The sequence below is a fragment of the Podarcis cretensis genome (assembly GCF_951804945.1).
Source record: "Podarcis cretensis genome assembly, chromosome: 3".
In the NCBI taxonomy this organism is placed as follows: Eukaryota; Metazoa; Chordata; class Lepidosauria; order Squamata; family Lacertidae; genus Podarcis; species Podarcis cretensis.
The window spans coordinates 47,313,076-47,333,366 of NC_137172.1; the positions used below are offsets into that span (position 1 = coordinate 47,313,076).

The following is a 20,291-nucleotide window of genomic DNA, read 5'->3' on the forward strand; positions in this document are numbered from 1 at the left end:
AGATCCCAGTGCAGCTCCCAGTAGTACGGGCTGGCTTCGCCCTCCCCAGGCTGGATACCTGAAGGTCTCCACCTACCTCAGCCAATCACCCAATCCTGCCTGGGGAGGGACCGCCCTGCCCACACAATAGAAGGTGAATCTTACCAGCGAAGTGTCAGTTGGCTCCAGAGCTTCTCCCACCCGGGCCTCCCTCAGTTAAGCTTTCTTTTGCAGGTTAACCTCTTCTTCACAGGTACACGGGCGCTGCTACGTCATGGTCGCTGTTGAAGGGCTGGAAAGGGATTTTCCTGCATTGGCAGGTTTTGCCTTTCCCGTAGCAAAACGTCACAACTTTGGCGGTTTCAGGCCTTGGGTGGAATCCTTTAGTCTATCTTCCCTAAATGAGGGGGGGCGTGAAGCAGTGACCCATGACCCCCTTGCGGCGCTGATCCCAGGGTTCCCCGTTAAAGGGGTCTTGAGGGGAGGCATTGGCCATATGCCAAGCGGTTGCCATTGCTCTCCTCTGTGATGGCAGTGAAACGGGTGGCGGGCTCTTTGCTTGAACATATGTTCTCCAGAGCCAGCCCAATCCCTACACATTCTGGACAACCCTAATGTCCCCCAGATCCCCGGCTGGGGACTGGGAAGGATAAACACCCAAAGCCTGAGCCAAGGTCTCCCTACATCTGAAACTTAATAAAGTTGTGGCCAATTTTAATCCCATAGCACATTGTCTTGAGTCATTATTCCACTTAGGAGTCAACTGGGGTTGAGGGGACTCCACCTGGCCACGCAAATGCCTGGTTCAGGACTTCCCAAACTATGTGCTGAGGCAAACCACTCATAGCCTGTGATGCGGATATTAGTTAAATCAAAATATATTTTGCATATGCCAGTATATATAGGACCCGACAACTGAAGTACTGTTTCATAGACAACTATGTGAAAAACTATCTTTTTGAATTCATTTATGGAACAAAAGATGTTGAAAGGTTACTCAGTCCACTGCTTCTTAAAAGGATGTTAGCTCCCACCTTCTGCGTCCAACATCTTTGGGATATCCAAATGCTTTTCGGCAACTTCCATGGCAAGATTTATATTCCGCAGTGGGTCATCCTGCATGAAAGAAGACCACAAATTATAATTAATCATGAATAAATCTATGAAGCATTATACAGTCAGAACCAAAGGACAGAATATTTGAGATTGTTTGGGGAGTTTTTACTGAAAGGTAGCAAATAAGTTTTTTAAAGTTGCCACAAACTTCCAACTGTAGTTTCAAAGCAAATCCTACATAAATATCAACAGCCTGCCACTTTTGGTTTACTCAGAAGAAAATGACACATAGTTCAATGGAACTTAATCCAAAATAAGTGCATCGCAGGACTGAAACTCTAGCCTTACTAGGGAACTATTTCAAATTACTGATGATGATTTTGCAGTTATCATTTGACATAATAAAGGCACCATGAGATTTACTTACCACGTGAGCAGATTTATGGTCAGACAAATGCCAGAAGCCATCACACGGAGGCATATTCACCATAAATATTCAACTTATTACTATGGCACAGGAAAATCATCATGTGATGACCATACCATATTTAAATCAGACCTCATGGAACAGCAACGGAAATCGCCACAGGAGGTACAGAATATAAAATAAACTGACCACATTGATTATAGTCCAATTCCTAGATGATTCAAATTTGATTTAGTGCCACTGAATTCAGTGGGATTAAATCAGCTTAAATCCTATGGCTGTAATCCTATGCACACATTTTGCTTTAATGATCGTATGGTTTACTGTTTGGTGGATTTCAAACCAAACCAGTTCAAAACCATTTTGAGGGTCCCTTTTGATGAAAAGGTAGTGTGCGTGTGTGTGTGTGTATACATATACATATATATTCATATTCATTCATTCATACCATTGAAGTCAATGTGATTTACTTCTGAATAAACATGTATAGAATTGCACAATATTCAGTTTAACTGGGTTTTGAATTGGATTGTTACTCAGAGCTTTGCTTGTTAAAGTCATAATGACCCATTCACACATCACATTAGACCATAGTTTAAAACAAATAAGGTAAGCCAAGAACAAACTTTGGTTACTCCTTGAGATTTGTTTGGCAAAAACAAACCACAAGCCTTGGTTCAGGTGGCACAACAACACAGACTCTAGCTTGTTTCATTCATGGTGCAGAAGGAGCAAAGGAACTTCTGAGCAGCATGCACAAGCACAAGCTTGTTCAAATTCATCCACAGTTTCAAACTATGGTTCAGTGTAATGTGTGAATCAGGCCTGTGTTTCTGACATATCTATCACAGTCACTGCTTTTGATAGAATATTCAAAGCTGCAGATCTCCTGCAGAGATACACAGTTAAAGTGTCATAAGGAAAACCAGCCATGCCAACCGGTGTTGAAGAATTTTAATGGCAAGGCTATTATTCCTGGTGCAACACAAAAGCCAGGAAAGGCATGCAGGAAGTAAAACCACACAACACACTCAAAAAGGTCACAACAAAACGTTTGTCAAGAGATTCAAAAAACAAAAGAGGAAAACAGAAAGAAAGCATCTGTAGTGTTCAATGCATGGTTAATATGTTAACCACCCTGAGATCTTCGGATAAAGGGTGGTATATAGATTAAATAAATAAATAAATAAATAAATAAATAAATAAATATGTTGTTATTGATCATCAGAGGTGGTATGTCCTATTTCACTTCTGGAGGCAAAATGGGAAGTGCTGCCCCACCCTGCCGCTGATGCCACCACCACCACCAACACTGCCATACCTTTCACTGCCACGCCTGCACTACCACCTCTGGCATCAGTACTGCCTAATGGCTGGGCCGGACCTGTTGATTACTGCAGCTCCTTACAAAGGGCTCTCAGGCAGCTTTAAACATGTTTCACACACACACAGTCCAGCAAATTTTCAGCTGTGATAAAAGCCCCACTGAAATCAGTGGGACTTTAAGAGGGTGGGCAGAGAGTTTGCACTGGGCTTTCCTGTGAAAAGAGCGGTATAAATTGGCAGATGCCTCCAAATGGTGGTATATTTTCATGGCATACTTCAGCTCCCATCATGCCACACATTTGGGAATCACTGGTGTGATGAAACTATATATACATAAGCAGCTTGAAACACAGCAAGGTTCCCTCATCCTGCCCTGCATTTCAAGTCACACTTGCTGTATACAACTGAGGGAAAAGGAGATGTCTTCACCTGAAGCACATTACCTAATTTTATTCCCCATGCCTGCAACCCTTCCCCACAAAAAAACTATTCAAAGAAATTGTCGTCTGTGCATGCACAATGGTTGTCTGAACTGTACACACCTCATCTTAACTACAACTTGCATTTTCAAAAGTTAGTTTGAGGGAAAACGATAAAACAGCAGTATTTCTTTAAAATCTACAGGATGCATATGGATTGTGGCTGACATAATGTGTATTCGGCTTCCAACACCAGCAGTGGGAGCACTCTGGGGCTGGAGTAAATGGTGATGTATACACAGCCTGACTTAGGATCATGTACTGCCTCATCTATATTTGTTGGGCAGGAGCCAGGAAGGAAAGCCACTTCATATTACTAAACATACCCCAGTTTACCATTAAGGAGACATGCTTAGCATGCAGGAAGTGAGCCAAATCACTGCAAATCACCATGCTCTTTCACCCAGATGGATGACCTTAGATAGCTTGGAGTAGTCAATAAGATCAGGTCGATGTCTATGGATAAGCGCACAGAGGGCAAGGCCGTCTTTCCAGCTTCACAACAAGCAACCAAAAATAAAATGAAAAGATGTTAATGAAATAATGACAACTGATCCTAGCAGCTCAAGGTCTGAAAACATGCAGAAGCTACACAATGTACCCAGTAATTATGTCATCGTCAAATTTGCTACAATTCCAGTGCTTGCTGTGTTTTGTTTTGCAAAACCTCATTTAATGCTCAAAAGCACATTGAGAAGATCAAAGCATGAATTTGTGAATCTGGTAATCAAATGGGGTTTATTCTGCTTTTGGCACATAGTGAAAACGCCCAAATATTTTGAATGACATTTCACATCTACTTTGGGACTTTGGGATGTATCAGACTAAGTTATACTCAGCGCAGACCCATTGTAATTAATAGATATGACTAACTTAGGTCCATTCATTTCAATGGGTAGAGTAGAACTTAGATACACTCCATTGATTTTAATGGGTCTACTCTAAATATGACTTAGTACAACCTTATATTATAGAAGACCAGTTTCCTAAACAGTGGCCACTTCTGTGCAGGAAGGAGCCTAGATAAATTGCATGCATTACGAATGATGAATGGATATGTGTTTAACTTTGGCAAGAAGCTCTAATTGGTAGTAATAAGACACTTGGCTGAATGGACTGTTGCTTTTACCCTGTAATTTGTCTGTCTTTAGATGTATATGGTACTCTTAAAGTGGCTCAGAAAACTATACCAATGCTAAAAGATTAAACCAGCAATAAGAGAACAGAATACTGACACTTCTTCTTGGTATGTACCGGTAACTTGAACAATTGGAATGAATGGTGTATACAAGCATTCATTGCTTTTGAAACACAATACAGTGTTTAAAATCAACACTGAAATCTATTCATTACAACTGTCTGTAAAAACCTACCGTAACTAAAAATGCTGGATATTTGATAGAATGAAAATATTTTCAGTCACCTGAAATCCACTTTGTAAATAGTTTGTTATCCATAATGCATATGTTTTCTGCTCTGTTAATGGTCTATTACTAACAACGCAGATTTTTCAGTCCCTTGAATCTTAATTTGCTCTCTCTATATCCAGAATTCTGCTGCCTTTCCATTCTATCTCATCAAGAGTTCCATGAAGTTTGAAAGCTTGCATACTCAACCTAATTAAATAACCTACTGTATTAAAGTACAACAAAAAAAATCTAAGTTGCCTATCCTATGGACATTTACTAGGGAGAAAACCCCACTGAACACACTGGGACTTGCTTCTGGGTAAACATACATAGGATTGTACTGTTACACAGCAAGCACTGGAGGGGGGGCAGAAATGTTCATTAATCGTTCCATAAATGCCCCCATTTTATCCTGTTTATGTTATGGTACCTCTGCAACTGTAATGAGCCTCTGAAGTGAATCTTAGTTCCAGTGTTTATGGAAGCATTGCCATTAAGTTCATGCTGGCAATGCTAATTAATTTACAAGAATCCACATACTGTATATTTATTTCATACAGACTGGGGCCATGATAAGAAAGAAATATGCAGAGAGCCTTGGGGTTGATTCTTACATTGTAAGAGAAGTGCGGCTGCCAGTTCCCTTTGGCTCCGTCCTATATTACAATATGGAGTGCTGGCATGTGAGTGAACACATAGTTGGCCCCTCCCAACAATGATCTTGCTGTCTTAATGGCCAGAGTAACGTGGGAAGTATGGAGAGGAATAACAATCATGCCATCCCTGCAAGTTAAGAACCAGCCCTTTCGTCAAACTGCAAGGACCAAGGGATGTTCTCCATTCCATCGTTGAAATGGATGGCACAAAATGGCTGTTACCTCAGATGGAAGTTCTGAATGTTCACATTTCTGTACGGTGCTGTTTTCCTCTGGCACCACAGCAGTAGTCCTTCTTTGGCAGATGTCTCTGGAAAGGAGATGTATGAGGGAGGTAATGCAGCTTCATGTCAAGATCACTTTATGGTGGTTTTTAAGTGTGTTTTGTTGAAACTGTTTAGAAGCCTCTCCAAGACTGGGAATCTTGTGCTTAGAAGTCCCCTTCTGACCTTGCCATTCCATGCAGGAAGGTCAGGGTGGGGTGGAGCCAGAACATTCACAGATATGGACTTGCACTCTTAGATCACCCGTGCATGAGTTGTTTGAACACAGAATAACACCTGACTGTTTTGTGTTTGATATAACTGAATCTCTGTTTCAAAACATTGTGGTGTAATTCTATGAACAAGTAATGCTTGGGGGGAATCAGAGATTCTGATCACGTAAATTCAGGGAGACTTCCCTCATCATGTAAGTATCCATGATTTATTCTTCTAATATTTATATTTGTCTTCATTAGCTCAACACAGGTTTCTAAGGCTGAATACATACTGGATGCACAGACATCCCCCTTCTATGCTGCTTTGGGAATGAGATTTTAGTGGAACTGTGACTTTAAGCACCAAACCGTCAAGCCTCTAGGTTTGTGCCTTCTAATATTTACTGATCAATGTTCTCTCTTGGAAACCTGCAAAAGCATAATTCATATTCAGAGAGGATAAATCAGAAATGCTTGATAGATTTCTTTCCCACTGTATGGTTTAATTGCTACAGTACAATCAAGGTAAAATAAATTTGTCAAGAATAATTATTCTCTAAATCAACAAATGAGGTGGAGGAAACAGTTAATTTGTTACATATTGTACTGCATAATGAAGGACATCTGTTTGCTCAAGCAAACGGTGCATAGTTGGTAATGAATCTACAGCTGCCCGAGTTCTTCATTTAAATATTTTATAAGTTGTTCTTTTATATATATATATATATATAAAACATTTGTTGCTAAGAGGCAAAAATAAATCTTTAAAATATAATAGAGTCTGCAACAGAAATTGTTTAAGAAATAACTTTCTGATTTCAACACCTAATGCTTACATAGTACAATTATCCTATTTTTTCCAAACAACTGACAGTTTTAAATTGTTTAATTTGATCAAAACACATACTGGCAAGGCTCAACAGCCCATCAGCAAGTGCTTTTCTGTTTCAGTGAATGTAAATTTCAACCAAATGCAAAAGGTTTCTTAGGATTTTATCAGCGTCCCTTCTGAACATTCCATTTCATGTGCACCTGATGCTTCCTATGACTCATTATGCTTACAAGATGGCTGGTCATATATTAGAAAATAGAAAGCCCATTCCAGGCATTGTCAAACTATCTGACTGGCTGAGCTACATAACAAATTCTTATGTTTCAGAGGTGCCTTAGAACTGTTAATGCTTCTAGTTTGTCTGAATGGAGATTTTATCTATCTATCTATCTATCTATCTATCTATCTATCTATCTATCTATCAATATCTATCATCTATCTATCTATCTATCTATCTATCTATCTATCTATCTATCTATCATCTATCTATCTATCTATCATCTCATTTATTTTTATACTGCCCTTCATTCATCAATCTCAGGGCAGTTCACAACATAAAAATGTATGTAGGTATAGAAACCTCTACTTTTTGTACAGCTGGAATGTAGTCAGCTGTAGAAAGGTATGAGCCACATTCACTGTTCTGCCAAACATACAAAAGTTATATTGTGTTTTATTTATTTTTAATCTACTGTTGATTATAACCATATTTGGAATTTTTAAATACTTTTTTTATCAATATTTTAAATGTTGTTGGTTTTTGTAAACCACTTAGAAGTGCTTCATACGACTGAATGGTGTAATTTTTTGAAAAATAAATAAATAAAATAAACGTTATCTTTGACACACACCCCCTCACTGGAACATAGCCCCAAAAAGTTTCCCTACAAGGAAATGCATCTCCCCAGGGTAGTAGGATATTAGCATGACATCAAGGTATTAATAGAATCAGTCACACCAAATCACCATATGATGTTCTATATATCTTCTGAAGAATCACATGATACATCTCTCCTTGGACTGTACTACTTCAGAGTGTAGGTAGAGACTGCATGACTGAATCCTCCATCATGTAAAGACTAGAATGTTCCATTAAATGGTAGCATACCAGGAAGAAGGGTTTTAGTGTAGATGCTCTAGCTTTAAACCTTGATGTTCTAACTTTCTTTATGGAGAAAATGTATGTATTGAGGAGGTATTTCATCATGAAATCCCCTGTCTTCATTCTGAAGTGAAACTGTTCCAGGAGGGTTGTATCACACAAGTCTTCTTAATGTTTTTGAATGGGTGGTGATATTGAATATAAAGAGAACACAGATCTGAGGCTTCAGAGTAGTTAGTTCCTTTACCCTCCCCATCAATAAACAGTTGCCATTTAAGTTCACATTTAAAAAAAAAATCCTCTGTCTCTTTCTGATGAGAGATTCCCCTTGCCATAGGGCAATACCGCGGAGCATAGTCTTACCTTCTACTGAAATATCTTGAATTGCAAAACGAAGGATGATTGTCCAGATCATGCCCAGGGTCATTTTCACATTGCCATCTACAATTTCTGGTGTGAAACAGAATTGAAATTTTAAGCAATAAGCTGTGATCAAAGAGTACATGCCTGCTATGATTTAAGTTTTGTGATTTTATTCATACAGTATGTGTTTATTTCTCAGCGATTGCTTCCAAATTGTTCCTTCTGAAGATGTCTTAAACCAGTCTCACCTAACATGTTATTAAAGGACACAGAAGCAGAGAATTGCTTCTGTTGGTTCCATAGTTTTGTTCACTCATTGAAATGCCCATAATTCATTTTTATTAATGCTGTTGTCTCACAACTTTCACAGAATTCTGCAAATAGTTATACCTAAGGTATAGAAACTAATCATAACTGTATTGAATGAACTGAACATGAATATGAACTGAACATCCAAAGATGTTGTTGATAAAAGAAACAAATTTGGAACACACAAATGCACACATGCGCGCACACACACAGTATTGGTCCTGATTTCCTAGTTGAGTTTATATGGCGGTTCCATATAAAACTTTATTTCCACCTTCATTGCTCTTTCCCATCCACAGCAGACAATCTCCCCTTTAGGTTTGTTTCCCAATTTTTATTAAAATTGTTGAACTGATTCATGTTCCCTAAATGACCAAACTCCAAGACCTGAATTAAACATGGTTCCAGGCTTGTTTAAAAATACTACAACCAATCCCAAATTTATTCACAGAGTGTTCTGTGCAGCTGCCTGTTGTTTAAACCAGAGCTCTTTGCCTATGTATGAAACATTAATAAGCGCACAACTGAACCGTGAGCTGATGGCCCAGTTCACAAAATGCCTCACAGGTAAAATCCTTGTTGTTACATGATCACCCAAACTCTGTGTTTTCCTACCTTTTTCTTTCCAACATCTAGTTTTATGCAATTGATCACAGAGAGGAAATTATAACTAGTGTAGAGGCTATGCTGTGAGTTTTCTTTTAGGTGAAACGTATTAAATTCACAACCTTGGCTGATAAGGTGTAAAATAGTCAGTCTGACATGGAGTGGTGACAGTTTGAGAGAAGACAGAAATGAATGTTCCAAAATGCCCTTTGCCATATACTGAATCAAACCAGCTCTCAGAACTGTAATACATCATGGCTAAAAGCCAAGCCTTGTTGTTGCTATCTTCTACATACCTTCTGCACCAATCGAGACAAGTTTGACACCTTTGCTAGCTATAAAATCCAGGGCTTTGTTGACATTTGCAATTTTATGGAAACGCATCTTTCCTCTGTCTGGCTTTGGAAGTCTTTCTCCTGCAGGGAAGCAAATCAGATATATTTATTGACATTGACATGTGGCTCCAGGCACAGGCTAGCGACTAGACTGGTGAAGGGAGCATGCTGTCGCTGTAAACTATCTAAAACCATACACCAACCCGCATTACAGGTCTGTCTTATCTCCAGAGCCCATTCTCCCCTCCCTAAAGGCAAGTATAAAAGTGACTCACTTTGGAGATTTTTTTGTGTAGGAGCAAAAATCCCCATGCAAAATTGTTCTATCTGTCCAAAATATGTCAAATAAACTGTGTACTCCCTTTTCAGCTTATTTTTTGTTAGCACTTGGGAGCGTTTTACTATTAATAATAAAGCACTGAAGTCCTAATTCACAGCTCATCCTATCATTGTGCTCTAAGGATCCAGAAGGGCATCAAGCCCATCCTGGCTACACCATTCCAAGGCATAAGAACATGGTAGCCAACCAGATGGCTATTTGAAGCCCACAAGCCAAGGCTCACTGGCAACTGATATTCACAGGTATATTGCCTCTGTCCTGTAGGTAAGATATACCCAAAAGGAGTAGAAACCTTTGATAGCCTTATTCTCCATTAATTTATCCTGCCCCTTTTAAAAAATCCAGGTATGCAGCTTTTAAAGCCATTTTTTGTCTTGTAATTTTTGTCATTACATGAAATGGTTCAATAAAAAGTGGGCCAACTCTTTGCCTGTCTATCTCTCTACACACACAATAGACATATGCAAATAAACAAAACAAAGTTAAAAAAAGGAACAAAACTAATACTCAACAGCATCTTTAGTTTAAATTACTCTTTCAGTTCATAGTATCAGTATAGTATCAGACAGACCCTTTAAAAAATGTATTCTTCTCCAGCCAAGTAACATGTACAAAAATGCAAATGCTAAGGTATAGAATGCACAACACACATATATTGGTGAAAATAACATAAAAATGCGTGACATTAGGGAAAGTTGCTTTGTGTCACAGTTCACAGGCTAGCTGCCTAGTGAAATCAGAGACGTAGAGAGCTTCTTCCAGTTATTTTATTTAAATCAACAGAATACACAGCGAGAGCATGAATTATGCTCCCCTCATTCTCAAGATGTTGCTCAGAGTGTCCGCTCCACCCACCCCCTTGCGGTACTTCCTAGCTTCCAAATCCCTCCTTACTGCCTACAGTGGCAGGCAATGGAATCTTTCTGTCTCTGTTCAGCCTTCTGCTCTAAGATGCAAAGGAATCGCCTGATCCTTAGAAAAGGAGGAGGTTCTACCAGGCTTTCAAGTGACATAGTGCCCACTGGCTGCTGTGCTGTTTCTCTCATTTCTGAATCCTGTCTCTGTTCAGGTCTAGAGCATCTGCTAGCTTTCTCCTGCTCTTCACCCTCCATTTTTCCCAGCTCTTTGCTTCTTCTTCTAGAGCGTGTCCTGTTCGCCACCACCAAGAACCTGGGTCCATACTATCATCATCTTCCTCCTGCCTGGAAGTCTCTTGGGGTGGAAGTCTCCACCAATGTTCCTCATCTGCCCAGTCCCTGACACTTTGCTAAAATGTGTGTCTTAGGCATTTTCATGACAACTTTTAAAAACACACATGCACATGCCATAAACTGATGTGGAAATGTGAAGAACTGAATTTAATACTGGAAAACAGGAGAAACTAAAAGGAATAGATTCACCTGCCTCTAAAGCGATGGCGAAATACATTTTGACAAGATACATATCATTTGCTGCCTTCTAAAACTAACCTGAAATGACCTCCAAGAGCAACATCAGTTTAAGGCCATTCCTGAAATCCTCTTCAATGTTCTCGATCTGCGTGCCTGCTTTCCGTAGGTGGGAATTGCACCATGCTGTAAATGTCTGCAATCACAGATTAAGAGTGTTAGGAAAAGATGGTAAACAGCTATTAACAGGAAATGTTAGAGCTTTCGATAATTTTTTTTAGGAAACTTAGTTTCAAAGCAATGCTACAGCTTAAGTGAAGATGCTAACATTCCTAAATGTTTAGCTTTGCTGTTGACAAATGCATGAAATATATGTCTTGTGTATTTATCAATAAAGGTAAAGGTACCCCTGCCCGTACAGGCCAGTCTTGTCCGACTCTAGGGTTGCGCGCCCATCTCGCTTAAGAGGCCGGGGGCCAGCGCTGTCCGGAGACACTTCCGGGTCACGTGGCCAGCGTGACGAAGCTGCTCTGGCGAGCCTGCACCAGCGCAGCACACGGAGACGCCGTTTACCTTCCCGCTATAAAGCGGTACCTATTTATCTACTTGCACTTAAGAGTGCTTTCGAACTGCTAGGTGGGCAGGAGCTGGGACCAAACGATGGGAGCTCACCCATCCCTGCAGGGATTCGAACCACCGACCATACGATCGGCAAGTTCTAGGCGCTGAGGTTTTACCCACAGCGCCACCCGCGTCCCCCTCAATATTTATCAATAGCAAGGCCATTTATGGTATTTTACCATTCTTATGTACATAATAAGCATCCCGTCACACATTATGCTGTGTGCCTCCACTGGATACCTTGTATTGCCCTCATAGCACACATATGAAATCAACACACATTATTTGCCTCACCTGTTACGGTACATCCTATAGATTACATGTGGTGTACACACTAGTGGCACAACAATCCTATAAATGTCTAGTTGGAATTTAGTCCCATAGGTTTCATTGGGGCTTACCGCAAAGAAAGCATGTATAGAATTGCAGCCTAAACTTGTGGCATGTGAAGTGGCTTTAAAGTGGGCCAACAGATGTGGAGATTTGCTTATAACGGGCAGGGTCTCCTTCCACTGAGAGACCTCAAAAACCACGACATGGTGGAACAGAAGTAGTTTGCCTGGTGGAGCAGAGCCGCTATGCTAGTGGGTCACTATTGCTTACCAGGAGGGAGAGTGGGAGGGGCAATGCAGTGCAAGCCGATTCTGTGATAGGAGTTTGAAAAGAGTAGACTATTAAGTGACAATTTCAGTCACCTAGTGCCATAAGAATCAGTGCTGCTATTAAAAGCAGGGCAGACCCCAAATATTGTGCATGTATTAGCAAAAATGACATACACAAATGTATTACTGTCAGAGCTGCCTCCAGGTCCCAGCTCACAGAGGACCCACGCCAGGCTGTAGTTATGTACAAAAGTCTTTATTGAGGTTCAGTTTCCATTTTAAAGCCGCAGCGCGCAGCTCTACGTCTCGACCTTAGACCGGCGAAGTCCCGTCTGAGTCTCCGCCCCTTCCACACCAGTTTAAGACTCTCGCCTTGCTCCACCTCTTCCTAAGTTCCTTTCTCCTCTGGGCCCTCCTGCCCGCTAGGGTCTCATCCTTTCTGGACTCCTCTGACGCTGACCCTGATGATTCTTCCCCCTCCTTCCGGCGGGCTTTAGGACCTGGTTCCCTATCCGGGCTACCTTCTGTGCCGCTCGCCTGTACATTTGAACTTGGCGCGCGCGCCCAGCCTGCAGCTTTCCTCTTGACCATTCCCTCGCTCTCCGATGGAGGCGTGGCCAACCCTGACTCATCGTCTCTCGCTGGTGGTACATATATGGGCTCTGATACCTGGGACTCCTCCCCCCCACTACGCTCTGGTGGGGAAGCTGGTCCTGATTTCCAACTGCTGCTCTGGGAGTCCCCGCTGGCCCCTTGCTTCTGGGGTGTCCCCCTTGGGTCCCCCCTTGCCCTGCCCATCGGCGCCCCCTTCTGTGAATCTTCCGATTCGCTGGAGAGGCTCATGGAATCTATCGGGCTGCTGTCATCTTCTCCTACGCTGCCCTCGGATTGCTCCCCCTCGCTCTCCATCTCCTCTCCTCCCTGCGCTCCCGCTGAGTCCCTGACAATTACGTTTGGAGAAATTGTCTGGCAGGGATGTGTAATTAGGGGAGGGACACACTAAAATGCTGAGGAGTTTTCATAAGGCTTTTAAACAAATTCTGGAAACATGGGAAATGAAATACCTAAAAAGCCCAACAAGCCAAATGTGCAGAACTGAGGAAATTCCATTGCCTTTTGTGCTATGTAGTCCTCTTTCTTGAGCCTTTCATAGAATCATATAGTTGTAGAGTTGGAAGGGACCAGAAGAGTTATTTAGTTCAACCCCCTGCGATGCAGGAATCTTTTGTCCAACGTGGGGCTCAAACCCACAACCTTGAGATTAAGACCTTCATGCTCTACCAACTGAGCTATCCCTTTATTCTGTTTCCATGTGCTGGGACTGGGAGCATGAGCTGCTGTCTCTGACTAATCTATTCTATTAATAGTCATTGCACAACTATTCAAAATATGCTCAGGTCTTAGCGATCAAGCTGTGGCCAACATCTAGCACTGTGCCCTGCACATTTTTAATCCTTTAGGATTTGAAAAGGTATTGCATTAATTAGACAGAACAAATGCCCCTCCCTCACTGCTCAACACATAGAAGCAGAGCAGGGTATCAGATGGAAGTGAAACGCCAGGTGGAACTTGGAAGTCCATGTAGCAACCATGCTGCAAGCAAATACAAGGAAAACTCAATTTTTGCACTTAGTCTCACAAAGATCCTCCCCCCCCCATTCAAGCTAAACACACCTGAGCACATCTTTAAAAGTGTGCTACCAACAGAAGACACAGGAAAAGCCAAAGCCTTTCTAGGATATCAGGATATACCACAACAGTTTTAAGTTTCTTTTCTTTTCTTTTTTCAGTCTAAGGGCCACATTCCCTTGTGAGAAACCTTTTAGGGGCCGCATGCATGCCAGAACAAAAGGTACAGCTCTTACGTTCTAGAGTAAGATACGATGCAGTCATACAAATGTCAGAGCTGCCCAAAGGCATACACATCTCTCCAATCGGGCAACCAAAATGCATTATCATAGGATATATTCTTAACCCGAGGTACTACTTCCAGGTTAGCGGAGTCTGTAACCTGAAGCATTTGTAACCCGAACCATTTGTAACCCGAGGTACCACTGTATTTTGAGATGCCCACACCACTTTTTTAGATTTCCGAATGTGTTTGAAGGCCTAAAAAAGTATGGGACCGACCCCTGCGCTAGAAAGCAGTCTGTGGCTCCATTTATGCAAAAAAGTGGTCCAAACACGTAAACTCTCAGTGTGTTTGTAAACTATTAATAGACTATTCTATACATTCCCAATGCTCAGAAGCCATAGCACTGCAAGCACAACTGAAATTCCCTGGAAAAGGATCAGATTCAGGCAGCTGCTGCTGACAGAAGCTTTGCAGAAGGGATAGTGATCTTGCAACCAAGGGGACCCGGCCTAAACCCTTACTGGTGGATGTACCAGGGCAAGTGTGCCTGCTTGAAAAGAGAACTGCTTAAAAAAAGAGGATAAAAACTACCGCTCAGTTGCAAATACACCCTTTGGGCAGACTTCTGCTTGCACACTAGAACTTCCCCTTCCTCTCCTTTCCCTGACAGCCTCTTCTGCTCACCAAATCTACTCTGGACCAGATTCTGCAGGTGGTTGGAAGCTGCAGGGAGGAGGCAGAGGAGGCCTGTTGTGCAAACAAAAGTTCAATCCACTCACATACAGGCACTATTGGATTTCACCCATATAAATTAGTACATGCAATATTGTGCAAATCTGCAACCTTTGCAAAAAATAAAATAAAATTGCAATGTCTAAGTGGCCACACTAGCATCTTTAGTGCAGACAATGCAGCTGAATGCACATTTGGAGCTGTGTTGATTTGCACTTGCAGTTCCCAGTAAACATATTCTGACACATGATAAGGTTGTGGTGTGAATCAACCCTATTAATGAATTAAAATAAATCACTGTATTAAAGAGTGGCTGAATCTAACTTTAATTGATCTGATTTTCATTAACTTGTTTTATACATTAAACAATGACTTTCATATACAGGGACAGTTTTATTAAATCTGCCATCTTTCTTAACTTTAGTTTCTTTCTGTTTCCCACCTATTCCCCTGACACTCTATGCAGTGCCCTACATGTGCACACCACATTTATAGAAAACTTTGAAACCGAGAATTCCCCAGCACTGGGTCTGAATTATTTCAGACCATGAGACCCTATGAGATGGAGTTATAATTAGGCGTCACGTCCATTGTAGTCCTAAGGACGTCATCATGTGTAACCAGCAACTGTTGACAGATCTCATACCATGCATATCCTGAAATGGCAAGTCTGGAGAGTGCAGCCCACAATAGAAACAATGGCATTTATTTTTGTCCTGTTCCAAGATTGTCTCATAGAACATGTATGCTAGCCAACTGCCAGGCTTGCTTGAAGATCACCGTTCAATATTATATTACTCGTTTGAACAAAGCTCAACAACCAGGCAGCTACAGTCTTCTCGCCATATATACAGACACCAGGAATGTACTTTGTGGAGCTTATTATAGCACTATGGAGAAGAGTCCGACACCCTCAGAACTTTTCAAATCCATCAATCCTACTGAGAGAGGATGTTGTTCAGATTGATCTCTAAGCCATGGAAAAAAGAATGCCGTCTATCAGATACTATTTATAGACATGTGCATCCATTTAACATTTGTTTCAAAGGTTCAGGACAATGGAAAATAATAATGGTTGCAATCCGCTAGCACTACTGCTGCACAGCCTCCATTCACATCTGTGGGACTTGCCAAGACAGGGTTGCCATATTTAAAAAATCAGGACAGAAAAGTTGTTGAGGGTTGTTTTTTGCAAAATCACAAAGAAATTGGGCATTTTTAAGCTTTTTTTTTTTTTTTTAAGGAAAATCGGCAAAAATGACACTACTGACATCAGTTGCTTTGCAGCCGAATTTTCCCAGACATTTAACCGATTTCTCCCAGGACACTGCTTTCAGATACAGTATTCCATGTATGTCCAGGATATTCCAGACGTATGGCAAACCTAGAATATGTTCCATTGAAATTGATGGGTGGCTTCTTCAACTGCATCCTGAAATATTGTCTAATTATTGGTGTTAAACCCAGAATGTTTTCACAAAACATTAGGATTATAAAAGCAAATGACATGTTCCCTTGGGCCAGTAGCATCTTTTCATGCTACTGAAAGTCTTTTGGATCACATAAGTAGGTTGTGTGTGTGTTTTTAAAAATCCATGCTTCATTTTCAGAAAATCAAAATAATAAATAAGTGTAAATTATTCTGCTGGGAATCCAGATAGATAAGGCTGCAATCCAAAGAAAATCAGTCATGCTTTACACTACTGAAACAAATGGGAAATTTATTTAGGCATGACAAACTTTATTGTGGGCTAATAAATGTTTGTATTCAAAATCTGAAGCAAAAGTTTCAAAAAAACCTTCAGTTTCAGGTGAGAAGACCATTTGTTTGAGAAGTTTTATTGGTGCAAATCAACTGTATAATCAGAACCAACCCTTGATTAGTCCAGATTATAATAATTTCTCATTCCTATAAGAGGGAACCAATAGATTTCACAACAAATTTGTTACACTGCTTTGAAAATATTTTATATCCTATCAGCTTGCTAGCCTTATACAGATTAGTCTTTGACTGGAAGCATGTAAATTCAAAGATTGTCTCTTGAAAGATCAATGGGGCAGGTAGGACCCCGGCTTTGGAATGCCCTCCCTAAAGAGATATGCCTAGTGCTGGCTTAGCCATCCTTTAGCATCAGGTTAAGACACTTATTTACTCAGGAATTTTAATGTGTATAGTTCCTGCATCTGCCTAGTTCTTTTTAATTATTAATTTTTTATTTTCCTTTCTTTGACGCTGGTTGCCTTTTGCTAGTGTTTCACTGCATTTTGTATTACCTTTGAATCAATTTGTTATCTATATTGTTGTTTTGATGAAGGAAGCAGGGGTGTAGATCTGGCTCAAATTCATGTTAGGAAATGGTCAACACCATGGAAGGCAATGGATGAGTTCAAAAATACTGAAGTATTTTTTTTAGCTGAAAGCATTTTCAAACAAAATTGGGGGAAGGGGGAATTATCCACGAGTAAATTCTTCCATAGAAATCCTGTAAAAATTAAAAGGTAGCTAAACAAGAGCTACTTCTTTGCTCTTGTGATGTTTTCATTTAATTCCATGGGGTTTTTGCAAGAGAACTTCCTAGGGAAATTAGAGTCAAGTGTGCTGTAGAATAGATTACAAGGCTAGGACTGAAAGACCCAGGTTCAAATTTCAACTCAGCCACTGGGTGACTGTGGGCCAGTCACTATCTCACAGCCTAACCTGCCTCACGGGGTTGTTATGAGGATAAAAAGGGGCTGGTGAGAACAATGTATTCTGCTTTGATCTCCTTGTATGAAAGATAAGATATAAATTAAATTAAAAACAAACCAACAAAAACCCCACTACACCAGCCTTCCCCAACCTGGTGCTGTCCAAATGTTTTGGACTACAACTCCCATCAGGTGCTAATGGGAGCTGTAGCCCAAAGCATTTGAAGGGTGCCAGGTTGGGAATGCCTGTAGAATTGTACCTCGGGTTACAGACGCTTCAGGTTACAGACTCCGCTAACCCAGAAATAGTACCTTGGGTTAAGAACTTTGCTTCAAGATGAGAACAGAAATTGTGCAGTGGCGGTGCAGTGGAAGTGGGAGGCCCCATTAACTAAAGTGGTACCTCAGGTTAAGAACAGTTTCAGGTTAAGAACGGACCTCCAGAATGAATTAAGTTCTTAACCTGAGGTACCACTCTAGTACTTTTTACATTAAATATTTAACTGTGTTTAATAAGTCTCTTTTGTTCTATTTGGTTGGGATCCAACTCATGAGTTTCATCAGTGGAAGCCTGCACAAAGAATTCTGGTCGTACAATGGAACTTTCCTCCTTTTCTCCTCCTGTGTGCCCCCTGAAACTGGCTTGGGGACAGGGAGGGACCACAAACCCCTCCCCAAACAGCACACACTCTAGGTGTGGGGGGGGAATGGAATCATTCCATCAGGCAAGCCAAAATGCTTGCCCTGGTGGAACTATCACCTTAGCGTGACATTGAATTCCTCCCTTTATTTCATTTCATTTAAACAATGCTACAGGAGGCATTCTCAAGTTTGTGATTTTGCTGTTATTGCCACCAATTGTAGCTTCCCTCCCACAGCAAATTGTTCTCCAGGCACCACCCACAGTGCCAAACCTGAGCACCCCTTCCTCACAGCTGCCATTTAAAACAACACCATGGAATATAATCATATAATCAAAGTGTAGAGTTGGAAGGGACCACAAGGATCATCTAGTCCAACCCCCTGCAGCGCAGGAATATTTTGCCCAACATGGGGCTCGGACCCACAACCCTGACATTAAGAGTCTCATGCTCTACCAACTGAGCTATCCCTCATCACACATTGAACAGAACATGCACAAAAGTGTACAGGCTCCTTGAGCAAGTGAAGATGAAACTTCACCCGTTTGGTGTCTCTGGGGACCAGTTTACATTTCTCAGTTTAACCTACCTCACAGGGTTGTTGTGAGTATATAATTGGGAAGGGGAAGAGTCATGTACACCACCCTTAGTTCCTTGGAAGAAAGATGGGATATACTGTAAATCCAGTGAATAAGTAAAGAATCTTTCCTGACCTTTCTTTGCTGTTTCTCCCATGCAGGGTCCAGGAGCAGGTCCCTGTCCCATTCTTCCTCTTGGTTCATATACTCGTCCTCTTCATACTCATAGTTATAATGTATGCTAGTGTCTATTTGGGTTGTCATGTTGTTTTAAGAATCAGATGGCTTTTCACACCTGCAGAGGTTTCTTGGCTCTTAATAAGAAGTTCTCAAAAATAAATTGATCAGGCAGGCAGGCAATTCTGTCTTCTTTTATTTTCTTTCTTCTGCAGGAAAGTCTTGCTGGTGTCTAAGAGAGAGGGAAGTTTTCAGGTTGCAGGTTAAGAGCTTGCCTTCACTTTCTTCCTGTCTTTCTTTCTGCCCCTGGACTGCTACTGTGATTCTCCGAAAGGAAGCCTGGCTCGTGCCGAAGGCTGATTCCGATTCTGCCTCTTATCCCCTTGCCTTGTCACGTGTCTCTGCACTGCCTCCCACATCCATCCCCCTCCCCTCTTTTCCCAAGTCCCTCCTTAGATGCTCAAGCCGAATTTCAACAGGCTGAACAATCTCCTCCCCCCGCCTTAAAAAGTGGATAAAATAGACGTGTGTATTTTCAATCTTAGGAAAAAGGACGATAGGCCTGCCATGCCCTATTGTCCTTTTTCTAAGGAACATCAGGAGAGAGAGAGTTGCAAGAGGAGAGAGGATGCTTTAGAGATAAAGTCTCCGAACCTCTGGGGTTTCTCCACTCAACAACGCTGGATTTAGGAAGGCAGTTCCCCTTGGATTCAAGCAGAACATGGCTCTTATTCCTTGGCTTCTCAGCCTGCTTTCTTGCTTCTACCTTCTAGCTCACACACCTCAACTCTGGCCTTTGTCTTTCTAACAGACAGTTGAGAGAGGGGTGCCACCCATTTGTTTTCTAGCACAGAACCACTTCCTTAGTTACCTTAATGACTCATACATAGGCCGTTACAAAGAAACTTGCCTGGCTATTCCAGCAATCAAATCCTTGTCGGATCCAGGCATACAGTCTACTGCCCACCCCCCAAATTCACAGCAATACAGATGCTAAGTATCAGGAAAAGGCTTAGTTCGAAAATATGGGAAGTTCAAAAAACAACAAGCCTCTACAATGAAATTAGATTGGTACCATAATTAGTAATGTATTTTGAAATGTTAATTTCTACATAGAAAAGCTTGGAAATAAACATATGATTTGTACCAAAAAAAAAAAAAAACCCCACATGGGGGAATTATTCACAGGTGACCAACACCCTAAATTGTAAACATACTCTTTGAAATAATCATTTTTATTTCAATGGAGCTAATTTTCATGCAAGCACATTTAGCATTGCTGCCTTATTCTGGCAGTCTTATTAAATTTAAA

The 20,291-nt window shown here is 41.2% G+C and overlaps 1 protein-coding gene across 1 annotated transcript in view; it reads right to left on the bottom strand.

The window, feature by feature from the left end:
- ACTN2 (actinin alpha 2) overlaps positions 1-19,343 on the bottom strand; it is a 50,876-nt gene extending 31,533 nt beyond the window's left edge. The window contains exons 1-7 of the mRNA XM_079971201.1: positions 18,938-19,343; positions 11,167-11,281; positions 9,319-9,438; positions 8,108-8,194; positions 5,555-5,642; positions 3,684-3,762; positions 1,014-1,095 (exon numbers count right to left, since the gene is read on the bottom strand). Coding sequence (XP_079827327.1) covers positions 1,014-1,095; positions 3,684-3,762; positions 5,555-5,642; positions 8,108-8,194; positions 9,319-9,438; positions 11,167-11,281; positions 18,938-19,066 — 700 coding nt within the window. The 5' untranslated portion in view covers positions 19,067-19,343. The remainder of the gene's footprint in view (positions 1-1,013; positions 1,096-3,683; positions 3,763-5,554; positions 5,643-8,107; positions 8,195-9,318; positions 9,439-11,166; positions 11,282-18,937) is intronic.
- Between the last annotated feature and the right edge of the window lie 948 nt (positions 19,344-20,291).